This window comes from Brienomyrus brachyistius, chromosome 20 (assembly GCF_023856365.1).
Source record: "Brienomyrus brachyistius isolate T26 chromosome 20, BBRACH_0.4, whole genome shotgun sequence".
Lineage (NCBI taxonomy): Eukaryota > Metazoa > Chordata > Actinopteri > Osteoglossiformes > Mormyridae > Brienomyrus > Brienomyrus brachyistius.
In genome coordinates, this window is record NC_064552.1 from 9003097 (window position 1) to 9022434 (window position 19338).

The following is a 19338-nucleotide window of genomic DNA, read 5'->3' on the forward strand; positions in this document are numbered from 1 at the left end:
TTTGGGAACAGGCTTTGCAAGGATTCACACTGTTCCCTGAATAGAAGTTAGTTCAAGTATTGTGCCGGGACAAGTGGGTTTTATAAACAAATACTTTGCCCGCAACAAACCCACCTGCAAACGTGCCAACAGAAGACTAGCACAAAACCCGGGGGCCCTCTAAACGTGATGCGATCTGAAAAGGGGATTAGACCGTTGCGGGCCGGAGCGGCTGCGTCGCTGCAGTGGCACTTTCCGATTATCGGACGAGGATGCACCTAATTTGTGGCCTATTCATCCAGCGAGTTCAAAGTTAAAATAACGTTTCATATCTTCCCTGTAAATAAGATAAACGTGGACAAACGAGATGGATAAAAAAACGGTGGACCGAGGTCCAACGTCTCGCCCGACTTTGTTCCCTCTCATTTCGCTGCCCGTCGGCGGTTACATGACGCAAATGAACGAGTCTGAGTGAATAAATAGGAATACTGTATTTAATATGAAAAATAAATGTACAACACATGACAGCACAGGCAAAAAAAAAATAATAAAATCGACCATGTGAATACTTGTGCGAGAAAGGGAACGTGGCCGGTTGAGCAGGACCACGTGCAAATGCACCGATCCAAACGTGGATTTTCTTGAGCAGTAAGACTCGTGACATGTCTGCATGCCCACAGCACAGCAGGTGCTGCCTAACCTCATCACTGATGGGTGGGGATGGGGGTCTCAATACTGTGTACCATAAAATACCAATGAGCGTTTCATTAAGATCGAGAAACGCTAGTAATTAAATGAGGGTCGGTTTGAACCGGCAGTGGCCAAATAAGGGAGCGCATGCTGAGACGATACCGCAATGCGTCACCCTGCTGTCATACAAAACTTCTAATCCCAAGTAATATTCTAATTAGCGTTCAGGCAGAGAGCCAACCAAACGAGAATTTGAAATGACTTTCTCGTTAATGAAATGGGCCGGGCAGCGACGTGACATAAGAACTGGCTTAACGGCTAAAACGCAAAGCTCCTCTGCTATTACGCTTCTCACTCGTGCAGAACGAAGAGCCCAGATTTGCATGAAATATAACCAACACATACAAGAAGGCTCACGGTATTGTGTAGGTCTTCGTTTAACTCCTTAGCGGACTCATGGTTAAACTGCTTCTAATGATCTGCCAGCAATGGTGTGATTAAAAAAAAGAGTGAAAAATCGCACTTTAATCACAGTGCGGTGGTAATGAAAAGACTGAGCTGCACGTGATACTGGTCATGGAGTGTCGGGTGAGAAAACCAACAGCCAAAGATCCAAGGTTCAACACAGCAGCATCTGTCTGCAGAGATGATTGGCAACTGGTGATTAAGCTAACAGACGTTAGCATCTATCAAAACGACACTGAAGGCGACAGACCTTCGGGGATCAGCACTGAGCGAACTAAACGCAGGACTTAAAAAATATCTCAACAAAAATTCAGTCAAGTCTGTATTCCTTTCCAAGCAGATGACGACAGAAGACATTTTTGTAGATGTACACATAATGGAGATTTTTTTTTCTTTTTTTAAAAAATGTCAAGTTAATTTAGTTTATTGGGATTTAATTTGACAATTCTGTGCTGTGGGACATTCCACCATCCAGATCGTAAACACAGAGACCCAGAGGTGAGCGTGCGTCGCACGCACCACACACACTTAATGCTTTCACAAGTTCAGATGGGAACCAGCCTGTGAGGACCAGGTCTCTCAGTGATTTCCCACAATGCCCCTCTCTTTCGTGACCGAGAGGTCACACGATGCATCGATAGTGTCGTTTCCCAGAAATGTTCACCTTCGATATCCTGAAAAAAAGACAGTAAGACTTCTCTACACCCTCACCACCCCCCCCACAAATTCACTAGCAGACAGATCAAACACTTGTCAATGATCGACATGACATTCTTCCCTTCTAGAAAGAAAAAAAAAGCCCTTGAACTGCACGCAACATGTTAGTCATAAAATAACGTCGCGAGTAATATTACGGATCTGCAGCATGTCATCATGTAAAGCACCAAAGCACATTCCAAAAGCGTAGACTTCACGTTTAGAAAGTTTGGGGGAAATCGCTGCCGTGGGGGTGGCAGTCTCAAATGCCCAGCTTGTTGGCGATGGTCATCACCACTTTGAGGATGGGCATGAAGGCGGAAATCTCGCTGAAGTTGCTGCAGCTGACGATCTGCGTATGCACGGCCAGGCCGTGCTGGTAGTCGTGACTCTCGATGCAGCGGCTCAGCTCGTGGAGGCCGGCGAGGATGCTGGGCGACAGCTGCGGGGGGGGGAGAGAGTGTACGGCATTCAGAGCGCGCCGGCGCCTCCTACAGCCCTGCGAAAAGACGGCCATCGAAGGTAAAGCGCTCACCGTGTGCTCCCTCAGCTTGTCATACAGGTACTCCAGCCTCTTTGACGCGTCGTCGAGTTTCCGTTTCGTTTGCTGTAGGAGGGATTAGGGCGACAACCGTTAAAAATCCGCCTACGCCGGACAGATGAAGGACAGAAACCACATTCCCACGTGACGCCCACCTACCGGGTCGGCTGCGGCCATCTGGCAGCGCTGCACCAGTCCGTCGAATGTAGTCTTCAGGACCATGTGCTCCGCGGGGATCTCTCGCCGCTCCACCCTCTCAGCTGGGAGCTGCTGCAGGAGCTGTGAGAAATTACAGTAGCCGGAAATCGCAGCTGTTTAACTTCACCCCTCACCTGCTCTCATTCCACCGGCTCTAGAAAACTACAAACTGCAACAAAATTTACAGGGACTATTCCTACTTACGATAACAGTCAAAAATCTGGACACACCTGCTTTTAATGTATTTGTCTATTTCAGCGATGTTATTTGCCTTATAGTAAAAGGCCTCAAGGCAAAGGAGTAATACATAACGCATACTGCAGTCACCAAGAGAAGTGTTCTACATCTCAACATTTTCTCAGATTTTAAACTCTTCACAATAGCTCTGTGAGGTTTAGGTCGATGATTGTGGGGGTCAGATCATCTGACACAGCCGCTCATCTCCTTCCTTGTTCCTAGGATAATACTTGCTACATAACCTCGAGGTGTGCTTACGGTTGTTATTTTGCGAAGCAACAAATTTTCAGTAGAGGTGCCCAGACTTTTGACTTGTACTATATTTCTCAAAACGGATGACAGTTAAAAATACAATTTAAAGCGATTACTGACTGCAAATCTGTAGTTTTTAATAGATAATACACCAGGAATGTAGGGTACTTCGTGCTAACAAAGCCTTTGCGTTAGATATAGATAGGATGTTAGTGGGAGCTAAGGCATAGCCTCGGCTGAGCACCTGCATGCTTGGTTCCTGGGGGGCCCCCGGCGGTGCCTGGATGTGCTCGTGAGCCTGGGGGGCCTCGGCGGGGAAGCCCATGACAGGGGCCGTGATGGGAGCTGGTGGGGTGTAGTTCTCTGACAGCTGCATTGAGAGAGACAGGTCAGGTTCTTCTCATTTCACTGGGTGGGCGACATGATGCCGACCACATGACCGGGGTCTGTCTGGGCAGGGCCGGCCGCCACGGTCAGTTTACAGGACAGGTCCGGCCCAGGGAGAAACATTTATGCCATAAACGTCTATAATCTGGCAAGGGTCCATGCAAAATAATTAAACGGAGGAGGAAACAGGAAAGTTGTGTACTGTAGGTATTGAAAAAAAATACAGCAAAATTAAGTTTACATAGATAGACCAACAGACACTTCATTAATCCCCAGAGAGATAGAGATAAAGTTTTGATTTATAAGTAAAGTTTTCAGTCACTTTTTTAAAAACTTAAGTTTTGATTGAATTTTATTAATTCACGCTGCAATTTGTCATCCCGAAATCTAATTTTGCTTTCCCCAGCAGACCGACAGGCCGCACGCTGTGCACGAAGCTGAGTGAACGTCCAATCTGTGCAGCCCACCCCCCTCCCCACCAGGCGTGGGAGATGGGCGAGAGCCAGGTGGTCAAGAGTCAGCGGTAGCACATACACCCCTGCCAGTGAGGACGGCCCCCCCGCTGTAGACCAACATGCCACAACCTTAATCCCCTCAATCATCAACCCTATGGGTTCTCCCATCTGCAAAATTAATTTTACAGGAAGGGATATGCTGATAAGTTATCACGATAAAAAAAAAGGGAGGCAAAGAAACGAAGATGTAAAACAGGGGTCTGGGAATTCCTGGCTAATAGGATTTGTGGCTTAGGCATCCTTGACTTACAATGAGAACAGGGCGGGATTACCATGAAGGTACTGCATGGCCCATGAGGGTGCAGGAGTGAAACCCCTCCTGGAGATTCAAAGACATTACTTATGAATAGGTATTTAAATGCGTTTTGGGCTCCAGGGTAACAAAACAGGGGGTAGAGGGGTGTAGGTGGGGGGTGCTTATCGAATAAATCTGGAATACAAATCTCTCAATTTGCTAGTGACTTCTTTAAAAAAAAAAAATCTTTAAAAACGGGCCATTACAGCGTGGATGCCAGAATTCCAACTGTGTTACTAGGCATCCCGGTACCGCGATTCGGCGCTGATGTCCTGTGTCAAAAACGCTTTTGTGTCCCGAGCCGGCGCCGCGGAAGAAAAGGAGCGTGGAGGAGCGGCGTGACTGGGATGTTTGTGCCCGGATACCTTTTTCTTTCTAGGACCTCCTCGCACCGCAGGGGGGTCATTCCAGCCCTCGTGAGAGCCTGCGAAGAGAGCCGGGGGTGGGGCGCGGAGGGGGCGGTGTTAGTGCTCTGACCGTAGTCACAAAGCTCGCATGCAGACACCCCAAAGGCCACGGACAGGCAAAGCAAAGTGTGTGTGTGTGTGTGTGTGTGTGTGTGTGTGTGTGTGTGTGTGTGTGTGTGTGTGTGTGTGTGTGTGTGTGTGTGTGTGTGTGTGTGTGTGTGTGTGTGTGTGTGTGTGTGTGTGTGTGTGCGCGTGCATGAGCCACACGCTTCTACAGGCCGTGCACTCCAACGGAGAGGGTAAGGTCAGTGGAAAAGGCTGCAATCACTGTAAGTCCTGGTCGCTAAGCTAAGACGAGATAGCGCTCTGAAGTGACCTCGGGAACTGGAGCCCACTGCACAACGAGCTCAGCTGGACAAGGCCATCTTCAGGGTCACAAAGTGTTCAGCGTATTCTAAAGACTACAGTGATCGGCGCCAAAAAAAAAAAAAACACAATTATGGTGCAACTATGATGCAAGCAGCCCTCAAAAACTGATGTGAGAATTAGCAGGGTGTTCAAGAGCGAGCCAGCGGTTTGAGCAACAGGCAAACAGCCGAGTCCAATTCCAAGGTACACAGACATGTCATCCACCAACCGGTCAGCCCTCATTCCAATTCCCCCTCAGTAAAAATGGACACGGCAGGTTTCGGACAGGAACCTTAAGTACGTCCCTGGGGATACTCATGTCATCACATTTCTGAGTTTGCGAATTTACAAGATGAAACGACTAGTGATTTTAGCTACTCACTGAAGTCCTGCCCTGATGCAGACATTGGAAGAGAGAGACCACACACACACACACACACACACACACACACACACACACACACACACACACACAGACACACACACACACACACACAGACACACACACACACACACACAGACACACACACACACACACACACACACAGACACACACACACACACACACACACACACAGACACACACACGGAGGCAGTGACTGAACATGAGGTGATCAGTGTGCGTTTGTTGGCGTCTGATATCTGTCTGCTCAGTGTTTACCAACCCTCAGTTGTTACCATTGGACTCATTGCCTAATGTAAAACCCTCCTGCCGCTCACACACAGAGACACACACAGATCTGATGCTAACACCATCCTATCACCTTCATCATCGCAACGGAGGTCCAGCCATGGAAAGTACCCTGAAAGCCAAACAACAGACATCTGCACAAGAGAGGTACACAGTTCGAAGCAGGCAGGTCTCAGTAGCCCACCACAGACTCAGTCTATCTGCCCCGCTGAGGTCCTGCCCTCCTGATTTTCTGGGATCATAGTACTACCATGTGAATTAATGGTACAGTTTGGGGAAGGTTCTACTTAAATGACTAAGGTTACAGGAAAAACAAAAGAATACATACGACACCAGTCAAAAAGGTGACACACACAGATAATCATTTGTTTTTTAACAAGATAACAACCATAAGCAGTCCTCCAGGTTATGCGGCACATATTGTGGACGAGGAAAGAGATGAAGCCGGCCCCCATAGTCCCCGACCCAAACACTACACAGCTGGTTAGTTGGATCGAGAAGTAAGAGCAAAGTAGCCAACTTGCGTCCAGAACTTGTGGAAACATTCCGGGTGGCTACATCTGCAAGCTGCTTTAAAGAATGCCAAGAGTCTAAGATGCTGTCATCGAAGCAGGAGTGTAAAAACAGAGAAAAGTTTTAGAGACTAAACACTTCTCTTGGTTGGTGCAATATTAGACGTGCATTCCTTTTACGACGAGTAATATAAAATACAGAGAAATGAATTAAAAGTAGGTGTATCCAGACTTCTGACTGAAATTGTGTTAAAAAAAAAAAAAACAAAATTAAAACCCTGAAGTAAGATTCTGTGTAGAGTGAGCAGTAATGCGTTGAGACTATATATCATACTAGCAGCGTTTACATACTGACGCAGCCCCTAAGAAGGCTGTGCATTTCCCACAATGCACCACTGCCCAACCTAAACGGCAACTTGCCTAATGGCCACAATCCCACTATGCCCCAAACCACTCAAAATGGTGACCCCTTAAGAGTGGACGCGCCCCCCTGGGGGGAGCTGTTACCTGTGGGCGGAGGGGGGACAGCCGCGGCGGGTAGCTTCACGCCCGGTGCTCCGGGACCACCCTGCGGGTAGCAGGTGGTCGTGGGCTGGAAGGGGGCAGCTGAGGCTGATGACGGTGGGGGGGCCTGGCTGTGAGGGACCCCTGGGAAAAGGGGTGCGCCGGGTTGTGCAGTAGCGGCAGGCACAGAGCTGGGAATGAAGGCTGTCTGGGGCATGCGGGGGCTGGGCATCATGGGCATGCCTCCAGGGAGGGATGCTGGGGGCATCACGGGGCCCGAAAGGCTGGCTGCTGGCATAGTGGGGCCGGGGGGGAAGCTGGTTGGTCCCATCAGAGGAGCGGCCATTGGGGTGAACGGCTGCACTGGGGGAAATCCTAAAGGGGGGGGTTAAAAAAATAAAGATGAGAATAGGCTGCTCTATACAAGAGGCTTGCCATGTCGATAGAGCGGGGGGGGCTACCTGGAACACTGGAGGGGTGCAGGGGGTATGGCGGGCGTGGAAGGCCGGGTCCTGAGGGTTGCGAGGTGGGTGCGGCGCCTGGGTAGTACTGAAGATGCCCCCCCTCGGAGGCAGGTACCTGTGGAGTGAAGACCGTGGGGGCAGGAGGAGGCCCCGCCTCCCTCTGTGGGGCCACAGCAGCCTGGTACTGGCCCTGTAAGCGACGATGTGCATTATATTCAGCATAATAAGGCACACCCCCAGCTGTACGGAACACGCAGCCCGTAGGTAGGCTTACCGGCTGCTGCATTCTCGGCACAGGTGGCTGGCCCTTGGATCCTGGCACAGCACGGGTGGCCCCCCCGACCTGCACCCGGCTGTAAGGGAGGGGTGGCTGCGGGCCCTCGGCCGACTCCCCCTGGGCGTGGAACAGCCTGTCCCTCAACGTCAGGATGGTGGTCTGTCCCAGAGAGACACCCGCCATCAGATGGCCGATCATATAAAACATGTGGGAACCTTCGCAAACAAACCGAATCAATTCTTCAACTTTCAGGTCTACTCCGTTACCCTATGGCAATGCATTAAATATATATAAAAAAAAAAATAAAGCGATTCTATGATTTATGGAAGGGGGAGCGTAGGAGGGGCCAAAGTTCATAATGTTATCATTAGCCAATAATAAGTTTTGAATCAATGACTGTCAGGGAAGGGAATACTCCGGGCCAATCAGCTTTCAGCTCTGACCAATGCCCCTGAGGCTCCGCTCCTGTGTATAAGAATAGTAGTTTGGATAGATTGACAGATGATTACGTTTAAGGCTTAATTTCCCCACAGGGATTAATAAAGAGGGTCTCCTAGCATGTGGCCGGAGGCTGGACCACGTGACCTTTGCGTGCCCCCCTCCCAGCCTGGTCTCACCTGGTCTGAGGTGGCTGGCAGGTAGCTCATGGCGGTGCCCAGGCTCCCTTGTGAGGCCAGCAGGCCGGCGTATTGCGTCAGCTTGTCCGCCAGAGCCGGGCTGTGTGCTGACACCACCTCTCCGCTGCGCAGGCGCTCGATTGACTTGCGCAAAATCATGACCTTCTCAACCAGGTCCTGCGGACGGCAAACAGGCAGCCGGGGTCAGGGTCTCGTACAAAGACACACACACACGTTGGGGGACCTTCCATTCATTTCTACGGAATCTCTAATCCCGATTATGGCAACCTTAACCCCTACCCAGCCCTAACCTTAACTGTAAGTAACCAAACCAAATGGAAGACATTTGGAATTTACTTTTTTGATTGCAGTTTTTTTTATTTTTTTTTATAAATATGAGGTTAAAAAGTTGAGGTAAAAAGTTCAGTTTTTATATTGTAGGGAAATCTGGTACCCACAATGTAATAAGAAAAATGCTTGCGCACACACACACACACACACACACACACACCTCCAATGCCAAGGGCGACGAGCAGTCTCTCTGATGAGACCAGCACTCCACCAGCTTCTCCACATTCCCTGAGCAGATGTAGCACAGGCAGGCTTGCAGGCAGCGCTTCTCCATGCCCTCGTCCTCCAGACGCACCCCTAGGGTGTCTGGGGGGGGGGGGGGGGGGGGGAGAAAATGCATGTTAGAGCTGAATCTTTAGTGGTGGCCCAAGTGCAGAGCCGATGGTACGAAGTTAGGTAGGTTTCGGTTAATTTCCAAAAAAAAATAAACTGTGTATTTACAATATTTTATGACTCCTCAAGATCACACCCTAAGATCACACATCTAAAGGATGCCCCCCCCTGGGGGGGGGGGCCTCAATGGCATGGGCCTCACCGCACAGCCCCGCGAACTCCTCGGGCCGCGCGTACGTCAGCAGGGCAGCCAGAGCTTCCTTCCAGCTGTCCAGGTGGCAGCCCTGAACGATGGCCCCCCAATTCTGGTTCACCACCGAGGAAATCAGCTGCGAGAGGAGCGGGGAAACAGGGACAGGTGAGGGGGGGCCGGCTGGGGCGCTAACACGGGCGGATCAGGCTGGAGCCGTAAGACTCTGACCCCCTGATTATCTAAATATCTAAATGATATCTCGCTGGACGGCTAGATGAACGCCGCTTCAGTTCCCTAACCTCTCCTCAGGGGCACCTCAGCCGTTCCATATTCTCCTTAAATCTCACCACCAAAAACACCTGGGTGTATTGGATGGCTGCTGTAAATACTGAGATGATTTTAGAAAAGGCTTTGAAGTGGCTCTGGTAACACACTTCAACAGACCAACTCATAGCTTTATGCCAACATGAAGATAATTTAAACACCATCTTCTCTGGCTGCCCAAGACTTTTGCACATTTTGTATATCGTGCATGACCAGGTGGGGGCGCTGCTCACCACAGAGACGCTGCTCTTCTGTTTGTCGAGGTAGCGCTGTTGCGTCTTCCTCAGCAGCTCCTCTCCACCGCTGATGGACAGCAGGATGGCCTCTGCGTAGCGGCCGTCACTTAGGCAGAGGTCCACGGCCCCCTCAAAATTCCCCACGAGAAGCGCCTGGCTGATTAGTCCGTCTGTATCTTCAGCACGGGGAGAAACAAACGGTATTAGAGGGAGCACAGCGCCCTCTGCAGGACAGACCCTCCACAGACTGGCGTACAGAGTCGCCCCCTGCTTATCGCTCTGAATAAACACCCATCCTTATCGCATTCCGAGCAGGCAAATCAATGAACAGCTATGCATGGCCGCGGGTCCTTGGCCAAAATGGGGGCGAGGGTATTACACATGCTTTCACCAATCGCTGCAAGGACAAACATCGAAACTATTCAACAGCATTTATTACTGGTGGTAGCTAAGCAATGGATTGCACGCTTGGTACCCGAGGAGACAGGGATGTGCATGTTCGGCTTGCTCTTGGGCAGGTGGCTGAAGAAGTCGGAGGGCGGGGAAGAGTTCAGGGTGTCGGCACTTGATTCGTCCTGCCTCTGAAAAACAAAAAAAGGATTCGACAGGAGCGTTTGATACTGTCTGCTGGAAGATCACATAAGCGTACAACACATCCAGGAATAATATAGTTACCACCTTTAACTTGAGTCGAATATGATTAAATCGTGTTCATGCGAAATCGAAAACCTCACATATAAAAAAGTTTTGTGGTGGGCAGCAGAAGCGCCACACTATGTCCCATATCCTTCACCCCGAGCTGGACTGACTGCCACACACACCTGGGCAGAGAGCAGCTTCTCCGTCAGGTCGCCGGCGTCGATCCCATCCGGCTGGGTGTTCTTCCCCAGGCTGCCGCCGATCTGAGACGGGAAAGAAGGAAAGCAGATGGGACCGAAGCAGGCATGACGTGTGAGAGGGACAAACAAGACGGCAGCTTCATAGCTTCAGGGCCAACGTTTCTCTCGTACCTTTTGATCGAGCTCCTCCTTGCTGAAGCCTAAAAGTCTAAGAAACTTGACACGGGCGTCCTCTTCAAAGTTGACCTGCGGTTAGGGGAAAACGGCGCAAGAGAAGTTCAGCATGGAGTCTGCATGTTCTCCGGTCTTCCCACGGGTTCCTCCTACAGACCAAAGACGTGCCTATGCATACTGGTGTGGAACCTTGTGCCCTGTGAAGGATTGGAGTTCCGGCCAGAATTCCCTGCCAGAATTCCTAGGCAGGCTCACAGCAACCTTGAACTGGATAAGCAGATGGATGGATTCCTTGGACTCTACCATGTACACGCAGCAAATCCTAGCGGTTGGGAATGAGGGGTAGTGCACTGCTCAGGGGGGAGGGATCAGTTCCCATATCTGGAAGGTCGTGGATTCAGATCCTCTGGCAGGTAGAGTACCCTTATCACTGTTGGGTCCTTGAGCGAGACCCTTGACCTTAACAAGGATGGTTTGACAGCCCCATCCCCCCCAAGACAAAAAAAAAAATAATTGGACAGAAGTATCTACTAATATATAAATGTCAGAAAGGCAGTTTTCCATAACAGACCAAGGACACCTCCTTCAGAGTAGATAGGAGATTAACAGTCGAAAGTATTCGTTTTTGTCATTCAGTTTTAAATATTCTCAGATCATCGACTCATAGAAATAAAGCCCATGGTTGCCATTCATTCAACAACTTCTGGGCGAATAGGCACCATCCAAAAATAGACAGATGGCCCTCACCTTGAGAAACCTCCAGATGTCCTGCTCGGATTCGGAGGACGAGTTATGGATCTTGGCCTGGCAATAGCTGGAGAAGGTTCCAGATTGCAGAGCTGCCTGCAGCTCCTTGGAGCGCTGGAGGAACTCCGTCTCCGTGGTGACCTGACTGACGAACACCTGCCTGGGGATTGGCTGCGAGCCCGGCTGCTGAGGAGGCTTGGGGCTCTCGAAGGTGACAAGCTTCCCGCCAAACTGAGAGGAGGGAAAATGAAGCATTTAAAATGATCATTCATATCAGCATCCGTTTAAATAAAATGACACATTAGGCAGAATCCTAGAGGCCTTTCTGCCGTTTCCAGACACTCACTTTGCATAAATTATTATTTTGCTTTTCAGCTTCGACTAAGGCCACACTTTACTATTGTAAAAGCAACTATATTTAGCTGAATGTTAAGCAAGTATATTCACAACTGAACAATGAATAATATGACCTATAATATGCTATATTCTTACAGAATATTTTGCACAGACTTCTGGGTAATGTTTCCTGATGGCACAGAAAATTGACAGGACAAGTATACTTCAGTCTGATATGCACTGCAGCAGAGCACACCACATAATACTGATCTGGTACACTGTGGTTTGGTATACTTCAGTCTGATATGCACAGGACAGGTGGTGAGGAAAGGAACAGCTCAGCAGCCACAGCATCTTTTGAAAGCGGAGATCTTGTGGATGAACAAAAATGATGTCGGTGATGCGGCGATACTTTTTGCAGTTTAAAGTCGACATTTATTAAACATGAGGATACGCCAAACTTATACTGACTACTAACTTTTGGGCGTGATAAAAAGCCTCATTAATATTTCAGGAGCGCTACTAATCTGCTTACTAAATAAACGTCCGTATTGTATCGAAAAGTATCCGGCCAAATGTTTCGCCCGTCATCTGAAGCCCTGGTGATTATTGCACATGACCGAAGTAATATCGATGTGATATCGCCCAGCTCTCACTGGAACTGGTCTTCGGCAATGGAAGATGATGTGAAGCAGGTATGCAAGAACATAAGTACGGTCAGGATAGCGTACTGAGGAAAAACCCGCAGTATCCTAACAGGGAAGGACACTCACAGCAAAGGAGGCCCCCACCGGCCTGCGCACCCACTTGGGGGGCTTCTTCAGAGGTGGGATCACCGTGGGCGGCGCCACGGGCTGCGGCACTTGCAGGGGAGGGAGAGACTGTCCCGTCCCAAAGGGGTCGATGGCGTCGAATGAAGAGGAGATCTAGTCATGGGGGGGGGGCAGACAGAACTTCAAAGTCATGGACTTTAGACTGTGTGTAGCTACTTCAGCTGAAGCAAATAGTCAAACTTAAAAAAAAGCAATCATTCTGATTTAAATAGTGGCATAATTGCGGTAACTGTCATTACGATTATAAAACAAGAAATTAAATACTACCATAAACCGGCAGACTAGTAACCCATATTATCAATGAGGAGCGGAGTGCAGGCTGGACCTTGTCCACACTGTGCTGTTGTTGGGCCTCCAGGGTTCCCCCCATCACCGAATAGATGGTCACACGTCCGTCGAACGACGCCGCCGACAGCAGGGCCGGGTTCCTGGGACACCACTGGATGTCGAAGCACCACTGGTTGGACGTCAGCAGCTCGTAAATGACCTGGAGCGGGAAATGCCGGTGGAGTGTCATGTCAGGGATGTGATGAACGGCGCCCCCTTGTGGTGAGAGGGAGAAAAGAATGGCAACTCACCTCCCCGGTGCCGGGGTTCCAGCACAAGATGCGATTGTCCTTCCCACTGCTGAGGAGCAGCTCAGAGTCCGCCTGGCTCCAAGACATGGACAAGACGCCCCTATAGGAGAAGAAACCTAGTCAGGTGCTGGGATGAGCGGGCATAAGCCGGGGGTGGGGGGGGGTAATTGACGACCGACCGTCCATCCCCACCTCGTGTGATTCTCCAGGACTTTCAGAGGCGACGTGGCGAACCGCAGATCCCACATTTGGATGACGGGCAGGCGGTCGTCCTCGGAAGCCAGGACGAGCTGGGTGGCCACATCCGGGTGCCACAGCATGCCGGAGCAGTGCATCTGTGTATACACACGACATGAACTCCACTCGCCATCCCCGATGCCAGACCGGCCTCTCGGCAAACGCGTGACCCGCCCAGGCGCCCTGACTGACCCGGTTACTGTGATCGCTGATTTTAATGATGGGCTCGTTCTTACGCAGGTCCCACACGACCGCCTTGCCGCTGGGGTTGGCGGAGGCCAGGATGTGCTGCACCTGCCTATTCCAGGCGACCACGCTGATGTCTTCCAGGGGCTGCACAGACACACGGAGGAAGCCTTCAGCGTTTTTTTTTTTTTAAAGGCAACTGGAGAAAATCACAAATCTGCTGCATACTTTCCCAACCAATCAGTGGAAAGGACCATCCTGATGGTGCTAATGAGTTCACCCAAGACTCAATAAATAATTACAAATCTACACAAACTTTTTTATATTTATATATAAAATATATATTTATTTTTTTTACTTGCAGAAATCCTAGAACAGACTGTAGCCAATTTTAGCCATGCGAGTCAGATAATCTTGGGTCACTCTTAAGCACACCATTGTGATACTGAGACGATGTATGTTAAAACCCACCATACACATCAGAACACTTTGCCTTCAAGACAACGGTCCCATGTGTCATATGAGAGGTTAATTTCAATCCCGAAAAAAACCACACCAATAAGGCACCGTGCACTGGCTACACACAATCAACCACACTCCCAGATGACAGAGCACAGTTTCACTCTTACCTCGCAGAGCTATAAAGTAAAGAAAAAGATAAGTTGTTCAAAGACTTTTTTTAAAAAAAAAAACCCTGAAGTCAACTAACAAAACGAAAGCAAAACCTTGGTAACTGCAATTGGAAGAGTAACCAAACTAATAAAACTTATGAACATCCACCATGCGAAATTTCCTGCTGTAACAAATTACCCATAATTGGCAAGTGAAGCCTCCTGTCAAGTACAGTTTAGTTCTACATATTTCAATGGTTCTGTGCACGACGTCTGAAGTTAAGTCAGTTACCTGAGACTTTGTTCCAGGAGTCATTGGGTTGCTGAAATTATTCAGATCCCAGATGTATATCTCCGAGTCATTTGCCCCGGAAGCCAAGAGATTACTCTGGAACAGAAAACATTAAAAATGTTATTTGAAAAAGGTATTCAACAAAGCAGTGAGACTCAGACACAAGATCTGAATTCAAGTCATTTACTTTTTATCAATATACACTATATTGCCAAAAGTATTGGGACACTCCTCCAGATCATTGAATTCAGGAGTTCAAATCACTTCCATAGCCACAGGTAAAATCAAGATAATATCAAGCACCTAGGCATGCAGACTGCTTCTACAAACATTTGTGAAAGAATGGGTCGCTCTCAGGAGCTCAGTGAATTCAAGCGTGGTACCGTGATAGGATGCTACCTGTGAAATAAGTCCATTCATGAAATTTCCTCGCTGCTAAATGTTCCACGGTCAACTGTTAGTGGTATTATAACAAAGTGGAAGCAATTGGGAACAATAGCGACTCCATGAAGCCATGAAGTGGCAAGTAAAACCACAGAGGGGGGACAACGCATGCTGAGGCGCACAGTGTGCAGAAGTCACCAACTGTCTGCAGAGTCAGTAGCTGCAGACCTCCAAACTTCGTGTGGCCTTCAGATTAGCTCAAGAACAGTGCGTAGAGAACTTTATGGAATGCGTTTCCATGGCCGAGCAGCTGCATCCAAGCCTTACATCACCAAGTGCATGGAATGCAAAACGCCGGATGCAGTGGTGTAAAGCACACCACCACTGGACTCCAGACCAGTCAAAACGTGTTCTCTGGAATGACAAATTACGCTTCTCTGGCTGGCAATCTGATGGACGACTCTGGGTTTGGCGGTTGCCAGGTGAACGGTACTTGCCTGCCTGCATTGTGCCAAGTGTAAAGTTTGGTGGAGGGGGGATTATGGTGTGGGATTGTTTTTCAGGGGTTGGGCTTGGCCTCTGAAAAGAAACTCAGTGAAAGAAACTCTTAATGCTGCAGCATCCAAAGCCATTTTGGACAATTTCATGCTCCCAGCTTTGTGGGAACAGTTTGGGGATGGCCCCTTCCTGTACCAACTGACTGCGCACCAGTGCACAAATCAAGGTCCATAAAGACATGGATGAGCGAGTCTGGTGTGGAGGAACTTGACTGGCCTGCACAGAGCCCTGACCTCAACCCGACGGAACACCTTTGGGAATAATTAGAGTGGACACTGTGAGCCAGGGCTTCTCGTCAAACATCAGTGCCTGACCTCACAAATGCTCTCCAGGAAGGATGTTCAAAAATTCCCATAAACACAGTCCTAAACCTTGTGGACAGGCTTCCCAGAAGAGTCGAAGCTGTTATAGCTGCAAAGGGAGGGCCAACTCCATATTAAAGCCTATGTATTAGGAATGGGACGTCATCAAAGTTCATATGTGTGTAAAGGCAGGTGGCCCAGTACTTTTGGCAATATAGTGTGACAGCAGCTATTATGTGATATATTTCCTTTTTAGATAAATCAAGGTCAGACATTTGCTGAGGGCTTCAATGGCGAAATCACTCTGCTGACTCGGGGATTTGAATCGGTGACCTTCTGATCACAGGCACACAGCAACCTAATCCGTTGGGCCCCGCCGCCCAAAAGCCCCAAGTTACTGTTCAACACAGAGGCCTGTGCTTCCCGATTTTATCCAAAACCCAGTGGACACCAATTTGGAGCCATTAGCTATTGCCTCTACTCCGAATTACCTGAAAGGGGTTGAAGTCGAGCGCTCGCACGGGGCCAGTGTGCTTGCACGACTCTCCCACAACTGCCGCCTCGCCAGAGGCCAGGATTTCCTCTGGGCTGTACAGGGTGAGCGCGCCATTCTCACTGCCTCCAATGAGCCTCCCTGACGAACCCTCAGTTCCCATTCCGTAATTCACCCAGATAAGGCTGTGGAACCTGGAAAAAAAAAGAAAAGCAGGTACCGGCTCCAGTTAGCATACTCACGCTAGGCGCTAAACGGTCTTTGACGCATGCTGAACATGGACTTTAACACGCTGGCATTCTGCATTATCCTTTGCACTAGTCATGTCATTAGAATAAGCCCCGAATGATGCCGCATTATCTGCAGAGCCTGAGGGCGCAGACAGAGAAGCTTGGGGTGGGGGGTGGGGGGGTGTGCTGCCCGTGTGCATCTCGCACACCTGTTAGTGGTGGAAAGGGACCCCCTCAGCTTCATCTCCTGGGAAGCATCGGCAAAATCCATCTCGAAAATCTCCAGGGCGGCACTTGTGCTGAACGACGCGTCCAGCTGCTGGGCAGATGTACCTGCTCACAGGAACACGATGCATCTGGTCATAATTCAGCAGCAATTACAGCGATCAGCTTTTTGGAACGTGATCAAAGCGGGGCCACTGAGGAAGGCTCGGCAATCGGCTCGTAATACTGATATATGATCAACATGGTGCTACCGAGGAAGGCTCGGCAATCGGCTCGTAATACTGATACATGATCAATGTGGTGCTACCGAGGAAGGCTCGGCAATCGGCTCGTAATACTAATACATGATCAATGTGGTGCTACCGAGGAAGGCTGGGCACTCGGCTCGTAATACTGGTACCTGTTGCCAGGTAGGTAGGATGGTGTGCTGCGGGGCTCCATGCCTGGTGCGCCGTTCTCAGGATCTCTTTCACCCTCATCGTCCTGCAGTGGTTAAAAAAAAAAAAAAAAAAAGATAATATTTTATGTGGTTTGAGAAGTCTATACATCTTCAAACCTTTTCTCCAGGATAGGGATCGAAGCCTTAATGCAAGACTTGGCTAAACACAAGAAGGGACGCCAGTCTATGGCAGGGCACACAGAGGAATACAGACAGAGAACATGCAAACTCCACACACACAGACTGGAGCAGGGCTCACGGTCTTCAAGGTCCGAGCCCTGTTGATTTCCCTGCCTTCCTTTACCTGTGAGCCAATTGTGAAGCGTCTGCGGCCAATCAGAATCAGTAGTTATTAAACTAGCTACCTGGGAGAACTGAAAACGAGGCCTGGATTTGGAATAAAGGTCCAGATTTGAGGAGCCCTGGACCAGAGCAGGGGTGGGAATCCTGTTCCATGGAGGGCCAGTGTGGGTGTAGGTTTTTGGGATGACCTCTCAATCAGCCATAAAACAGTGGTTCTCAACTGCAGTCCTGGGGACCCATTGTCACTGGCTGACTGAGAGGCCATCCGAAATACCCACAGCGGCCCTCCACGGATCTGGCTCCCCACCCCAGGACCAAAGGCAGGATTCTAACTCCCCACTCCCCTATTTTTAGAACATTTTCATAAATAAAAGAGATTCCATTCTATCCACCCACTCATCTTCCAATGCCTAATTTCATTCCATGAAGCATAAATGTCATAGCAGCAGCTAATAGGTGAAGAATGAAAAATTACATTAGCTGTGATGCTCTAGGCAATGAGAATAACAAAGACTATTAATTTTAACAAATTACACCAGTATGTAGTGTGTAAGTACCACAAACGTGTGTAGAGTGACACACAGGTTTATGATCCCTAGAGGTGATGCCACAGCTTAGTCTGCAAGATGGATACAGAATCCTGTCTTCACCCGAGACCAGCTTTAATGGTCAGCTGGCTAAGAAATAAGACGCAATAAAAACGCTGCTTATAGAGCATACCTTCGTCAGCTTTAAGGTACTCAAGTCTCATTATTTACTCAATATTTTATAGTGGGTCATTCAAAATGAAGCATCAACATAGGCGTGTGCTTCACACGTATTTGGGACCGGAGTGCTCTACCACTTCTTAATATCTGTGTAGAATACAATGACGTCACTCATCTTTCATCCTTTTATTGAGCGTTAAAACATCTTCACGTGGCTCTCTTCTCACACCAATACGCTCATTAATACCCACCCTTACCTGATCAGCTAACTCATGTAGCCAGTTTCCGTGTACCCCCCGTCTCAGAAACTTATTCCATACATTTCACTGAAATGAATAACCATCACAGTATGGAAACTGGCTTAAAAGCCCAACTAGCAACGTTTAAAAGTCCCCGGAAACTTCCCGAGGACAGGCTGGCAGGCCTTCTAGCCCCCACGTCACGACGCAGAGACCTTTCCCTCAGCTACACTCTTCCCGATAATCACCAGCTACCGACAGGCAGATGCTTTTAGACAAAAGTCGCAAGACAGCGAGCCTCGTGTACTTTTCCAGTAAATACTTACAGTGTCGCTGGAGTGTGCCCGCTCGCAAATCGGCCTGTCTGTATAATTTGTAGCCAGCCTGTACCACCCCGGCACTCCCAGTCGTAGCGTTCCGACGTGTAGTCTTTTTTCCACTACGGTGGCCCGGAAAGCAGAATGAAAAGCGCGTTTCTAAAAGTTTAGCCCCAGTGGGTACAAGGGAGGGCACTTTGAATGCTCAATAACGCAATATTACATCTAATAAAAAACAGTTCTAACTTACCTTTATATCTGTTTCAGCTTTCAGTTCGGGGATTTAAAATTTTCAAACCAATGTGTTTTAAAATACAATTTACCTTTACTACAACATTCTGCAAAGTACTTCAAATAAAAATTCCTGGCCATTCATTCATCACGTCCTACATTTCTTTTTAATCGTTTAATTATTTGCTTTTTTTTTAATAACCAAGATCTTTTTCACTGGTGGTGCAACGGCTTGCCTCTTGAGTTTTAATCACTTCAGTACCTATTTATAGTTGGTTACTATTGCATATGTGACAAAAATCAATTGTTTCATACAACATTTTGAAGCATTTAAGCATTGTGAGCAATTAAGTAAATACTATAATTAAATACTATTATGTAGTTAAGTGGGGCAGTGAAAGCAGACTCTTACATATGTATCCATCCATAACTCAACTGTTCATCCAGGCAGCATAGGGAATACGCCAGGAAAACCCAGGAAGGGATGCCAGTCGATTACAGGGCA

At 48.7% G+C, this 19338-nt stretch overlaps 1 protein-coding gene across 2 annotated transcripts; it reads right to left on the reverse strand.

The window, feature by feature from the left end:
* Positions 1 to 455: 455 nt before the first annotated feature.
* Positions 456 to 18724, reverse strand: sec31b (SEC31 homolog B, COPII coat complex component). Of its 2 annotated transcripts, XM_048987755.1 has the most exons (27): positions 18612 to 18724; positions 16998 to 17080; positions 16582 to 16705; positions 16141 to 16336; positions 14406 to 14501; positions 13509 to 13649; positions 13272 to 13414; positions 13080 to 13179; positions 12827 to 12988; positions 12442 to 12594; positions 11333 to 11563; positions 10583 to 10657; positions 10394 to 10474; positions 10048 to 10153; positions 9570 to 9748; positions 9022 to 9148; positions 8647 to 8792; positions 8136 to 8312; positions 7516 to 7677; positions 7239 to 7431; positions 6781 to 7152; positions 5835 to 5873; positions 4621 to 4679; positions 3303 to 3428; positions 2531 to 2650; positions 2366 to 2437; positions 456 to 2272 (listed from the first exon to the last, which is right to left on the reverse strand). In XM_048987755.1, the coding sequence occupies exons 2-27, from the start codon at positions 17074 to 17076 to the stop codon at positions 2093 to 2095; spliced, it is 3639 nt and encodes a 1212-aa protein (XP_048843712.1). In that variant the 5' UTR covers positions 17077 to 17080; positions 18612 to 18724; the 3' UTR covers positions 456 to 2092. The 2 variants fall into 2 exon arrangements, with proteins under 2 accessions (XP_048843712.1, XP_048843713.1); XM_048987756.1 differs by lacking the exon at positions 5835 to 5873.
* Between the last annotated feature and the right edge of the window lie 614 nt (positions 18725 to 19338).

What these genes read in the sequence shown, in the direction of transcription:
- sec31b (XM_048987755.1), bottom strand. Translation starts at nt 17,076, where the DNA reads ATGAGGGTGAAAGAGATCCTGAGAACGGCGCACCAGGCATGGAGCCCC. An exon ending in TCCTACCTACCTGGCAACAG is followed by an intron (nt 16,706 to 16,997) that starts GTACCAGTATTA and finishes TCCTGTGAGCAG; the next exon opens with GTACATCTGCCCAGCAGCTG. An exon ending in AGAAGAGCAGCGTCTCTGTG is followed by an intron (nt 9,149 to 9,569) that starts GTGAGCAGCGCC and finishes CTCCTCTCGCAG; the next exon opens with CTGATTTCCTCGGTGGTGAA.